This window comes from Atta cephalotes (genome assembly GCF_000143395.1).
Source record: "Atta cephalotes unplaced genomic scaffold scaffold00001, whole genome shotgun sequence".
In the NCBI taxonomy this organism is placed as follows: Eukaryota; Metazoa; Arthropoda; class Insecta; order Hymenoptera; family Formicidae; genus Atta; species Atta cephalotes.
The window spans coordinates 9,220,323-9,225,488 of record NW_012130065.1 but is presented as its reverse complement, the minus strand read 5'-3'; the positions used below and the strand labels follow the sequence as shown (position 1 = coordinate 9,225,488).

Sequence of the window (5,166 nt, the reverse complement as noted above, 5' to 3'; positions counted from 1 at the left end):
AATAATGACAATTTGTATAAAACAATGAGATTGCTGTAAAATATTTGTAAAAATAAGCGAAACTATTCTTATCTCCTCCAATAATTAGTAAATAGTTAGAAAAAGATTCGTAAAGTGAAAATAGCTATGCGCATTGAGTAAAAATAAATAATAAACACACTTTACTTTGCCTTTTATTTACTGACTATTTACTGACTATTAAGGGAATAAGGATAGTCTTAGCTCATTTTTACAAGTGTTTTACAGCGATCTTATTATACCGTTTTATTCAAATTTAAATTTTTATTTATAAATGATACGCAAGAAAAATCAACATATCGCTTATGACATATTTCTTGCATATGATGCGAAGTCATGATTCAATATGGCTGAGTGAGTACTCATGTACTTTAAAAACGCACCGCGAATTGCGAGTGTACCAATCAACCTTCTTCTTGGCCATCGGTTGTATGCCAGCTCACAAACGGTCGAATGCAGTTGCAATCCGTCTGTTCTGGTACACATTCGAGACGAACGTAAATCGTTGTAATAACCCTTAAATATCATTAATTGTCGTACGCGTTAAAAAAATTCATCGGACAAGTGATACTCCCGACCGATCGCTCTTGTTTTAATGTAATTCAAGTCGTTCAAAGATTTCATTAGAAGATTTAAGATTGATCATTTTTTATCACTTGGGATCTAAAGAATTTAATATCTTCTGTTTTCGAGCTTTACGATTTATAACGAATGATTAATAGAGTTCTAAAATTAAACAAAACAATTTAAATAGAAAAATCGAGGAGAGTTAGATGCTAATTTCGGTAATAAAATGAATATGAACAAAAAATTATGCGCGATATTAAGCTCTCGTTAATTGATTTAATATAGATAATATTGATAATTTCATGAAATTCTTCCTTTTCTTTCACTTTCCCAAGGAAAATGGAAAAATTGATTTTTTTATTCGAATATAATCTGAATATCTCATTACTATTTTGACATTATTTTGCTTCATTCATCTTAACATTGACGATCGCCAGAGTGTTTGTCGATAAATTTCCACTGACGATGAGCTTTCCATTCTAAATTACTACGTGTGCGTGACGCTAATGTTGATCTTAGTTTTTATTTAATTGTTTTTTAATTAATCCTGTGAAAGTCAAGGATTGTTCCGTGGATCGCCTTTCAAACCGTCAAATTCAACGAACAGAGAAAGTCTCATGGATCGAGGAGCATATTTATTTTTTGTAATTATCTCTAACTGTTTTAAACGAATAAAATATCGAGATAAAACATCGCAAGAACAATAACGTAAACATACGAATTCAGAAGTTGCTAACATGAATACACGAAGAGGAAAAAGAGACGAAAAATGATTTTACTGAAATATCTAAAAATTTATGTAGCTAGATATTATGATATTATGATACAAGTGTATAGATATGAAAATAATTTTTTTGGACTATAAAGATAACTAATATAGGAATCTCAAGCTGACAAGTAATGATACAAAAAATTTTTCGGTACATTTTAATAATCAATTTGAATGTTCTACATAATCATTTTGATAATCTATAACACAATTTTGAATATCTGCAGCTAGTTAAATTTTTAGATATATTTTAGCAAAATTGTCTCTTCCATAAGATGCTTAACTCAATTTTAATTTAATAGATTTCTTGGCAAATTAGAGTTTAGAATATATGAATGCGTCTGTTTCGCAATTTTTAAGGATGATTGTACTGCAGCTGTTTCAATAAAATATTAAAGAATGAGTCTTCACTTTTCTTTTGATTGCACAAATGTCAATTTTTTTTACTTGTCGACAATTTGCATTCAAGTTGCTATAAATATACGATTCAATTTTTATTTATAAGTATTATTTGTTTGTCGAAATTCATGTTTTTTATTTTGTATTGTTCTAGAAATTTTACGACACGTTACAAAACTTTTTTTTACATAATAAATCATAAAAAGTATGGAAACACGTGCAATTTTAACATAAAAAAATGGTCACTTTCCAATGTAACATAGTGAATCATTTTATCTTTGTTTAACATAGGCAAACAACAAGGATGTAATGATTCATTGTATTACACTGTGTCCTTGTTGAAAATATCCAATGCTATTCGTTATAATCAATATTGTTGGTAATTTTTGTCTTGTGATCTTTGGATTTTAGTCTTGCTTTGTTGAGTGATTAATGATAATTCAAAGAGATTTTTTAGATAATTATATGTTTTATGAATCTTACAACAACTATCACTAATTATAAAATTGTATTTTAATGTCTCACACAATTGATCAACGGTAGTTGCGAATACTCACGCTTTTGGATGATTATATTTTGGAAATTTCGTAACAACGGTAATATAATTATTATGTATAACTTTTTTACAACTATTTTATTACATGAGTTTCAGAGAGTTTCGTTTTAATTTCATAGATTTCAGTGCTGCAAAATGTTTTAACATTCTAATTGATTACAAGTATGTCAAAACATTTTGCAATATTGTTTATTATGATTGAGCGTTTTATATAATTATTTTGATAACAAAATTATTTTCAGTATCTTGCTAAATTTTAGATATTTTTAGATATTTTTAGATATTTTAGCATAATCATTTTTTTTGTATAATTATACAATTATACTGAAAAAAATGCATTAAATCGAACTCATAATGTTAAATTATATCCAATTTGAGGTATCTTTAATTATTTCTGTAAGTCGCTACTGCTCTTACTCAATATGTTATTAATTTATCTAAAACAATGGAGTTAAACAATTTAACTTAAAAAAATATATTAAATTTGATTCAAATTTAATTTATTATTTAATAAATGCATACATTAATATGAACATTTATTTTGAAATTATAATCATAGAAATGGATTCATTTAAATTTTGACATACATGAAAATTAAAAATATAATAAGAAAATATGATTTAACTCAAGGGGAGTTGTTGGGCTACTCTTTTAATATCTAATAATGTACTGACGCCCTCTTTTTATTTTATATAATAATGTTACAAGATCAATAATATAATATTAATATCAAATAAATTATAAATACAATAAATATTGATAATATTGTAGATTGTGTGTTCATATTGTTGTATTGCTATAGATAGAATATTGACGATCCAGATTTCTTGATTCTCGAGCTCACACGAAAAAAATGTTTGATTGAAAATAAACGAACCAGAAAATTTTAATTTATCAATCGGAATTCTGATTATCAATTCTAGAATTGTAATAGTTTAATCAGAAAATGCTATTTTGTCCATTTTCAATCAGAATTCTAATTAATTCAACCATTTTTCTCAATACGTGATGGTAGGAGAGTAATGCTCGAGAATCAAGAAATCTGGTTCATCGTCAATCTATCAATATTAATCACAATCAAAAATATTATTGTTTGTTGATACTAATAATAGTTATAATTGACCATAAAGTCCATATTATGTATTTATAGAGTTTCATATGTGATATAAATTCAAGAACTTGTGCAGTTTTCGCTCGCAAGCTTCCCTACGTTTTATGATCTAGAAGGTCACGCGCTCCGCTCTCCTTGGCGAATGTACCTTGAAAAGTGTATTTGAAGGCACGTATGCACGCATGAAGCATCACGGCCGGCTAATCGCCGTATGGTGGAGTCAGTGAGTCAGTGAACCGTCCTCAGTAGCAGTGGTGGCGGCCAGCGGTTCGGTTGGATACGCCGGTTACTTAACGTATTGCGGTAGAAAGTCAACGATACTCGACGACACTAGATCGAGTTGGATCGTACGGTACCTAATCACCGCCTTTGGGAATTCGGAATTGCTGCGAGCAACCATCGTCGCAGGATCCTCCGCTCTCTTGAGAGATTTCCGCGCATCATTCTGATCTATGGATCTCACGGGCCGCGCGATCGATGGAGTCGACATCCCATAACGTTATTGATTGTCGATCCGATCGAAACGAGTATGGCAGCGACGAGCAACATCTGATTGATTGACAGACATATAGTGTGCATAGAACAGTTATTTTTCTTTTCTTTTTTTTTCTTTTTTTTGTGCTCTTACAATTGCCAAGTCTCTTCGAAAGTGAGGATGGAGTGCCTCATCGAACTCTTCCTCTTTTGCGGAGTTGTCTGCTACTTCTTTAATCTCAGGTAAATTAATCCTGTAAATTAGGAATAACTCTTATCAGTGACTTAAATGTTACTCTAAAAGCGGATTAAATCGACTATTTTATAAAATTTCGAACTATTTTATAGAATTATCAGTATCTTACGTTGTATTTTCTATAACATTGCGATTATAAAGATAACGATTTTATTAAAAGATTAAATCATGAAGTACACAAAAAGTACATAAATGGAAAATATTTATATTCGTGAGTGATATTTGACGTTAAACGTGATTATCCAATTAAGTTTTTAAGTCCAATTTTTTAAAGGAAATATTGCGCGAATTGAAGATCATGGTCGCATTTAACATTATATAAATGAGATATAGACCTCTGCAGATTGTAAATTTAAATAAATTTGTGGAGAAGAAGAAATATTACTCATTATTTTGTCGAGAATTTTATTTGTTTTAAGATTATTTCATATAATATGAAAATATATCTATTTTAACATTAAATGATTCGACGATAAGTAAAACTTTTTATTATTTAAGCTTTCTAATCATGCTAAAGTTCATTCATGACATTTTCAGATATATATAAACACATACAGAATGTTCCAAAATTTGCGAATACTAAAGCAAAATACTATAGCAAGAAAGTTCTCGAAAAAAATAAGTCGAAAAACTGTTTGCCATTTTTTTATTTCGCATAGTAGTTTTTCAGATTTGAAGGTTTAAAATGGATTTTATGATTAAGCAACTGCTATTTAAATCTTTGCTCCGAATTGCTATGGTCAAACTAAATATCGATGTGCGACTTATGGACAACTGTTTAACCGTAATTCATAATTAGCCAGTTTTAAACAAAAGTATTGTTTGAAATAAAAAATGATAAATAGATTTTTTAAGGATTTTCTTGTTGTGATATTTTGAGTATCCTGCGAATTTTAGGACATCCTTTGTATATAGCATTTTTTAATGAATAAGAATTTTTGTTTACTATATACTGTGTGTGTGTGTGTGTGTGTGTGTGTGTGTGTGTGTGTGTGTGTGTGTGTGTGTGTGTGTGT

General features: G+C 29.1%; 1 protein-coding gene across 1 annotated transcript in view; it reads left to right on the top strand.

The window, feature by feature from the left end:
- Window positions 1–4,075: 4,075 nt before the first annotated feature.
- LOC105618512 (glycerol-3-phosphate acyltransferase 1, mitochondrial) overlaps window positions 4,076–5,166 on the top strand; it is a 22,967-nt gene continuing 21,876 nt past the window's right edge. Inside the window, exon 1 of the mRNA XM_012200048.1 lies at window positions 4,076–4,137. Coding sequence (XP_012055438.1) covers window positions 4,076–4,137 — 62 coding nt within the window. The remainder of the gene's footprint in view (window positions 4,138–5,166) is intronic.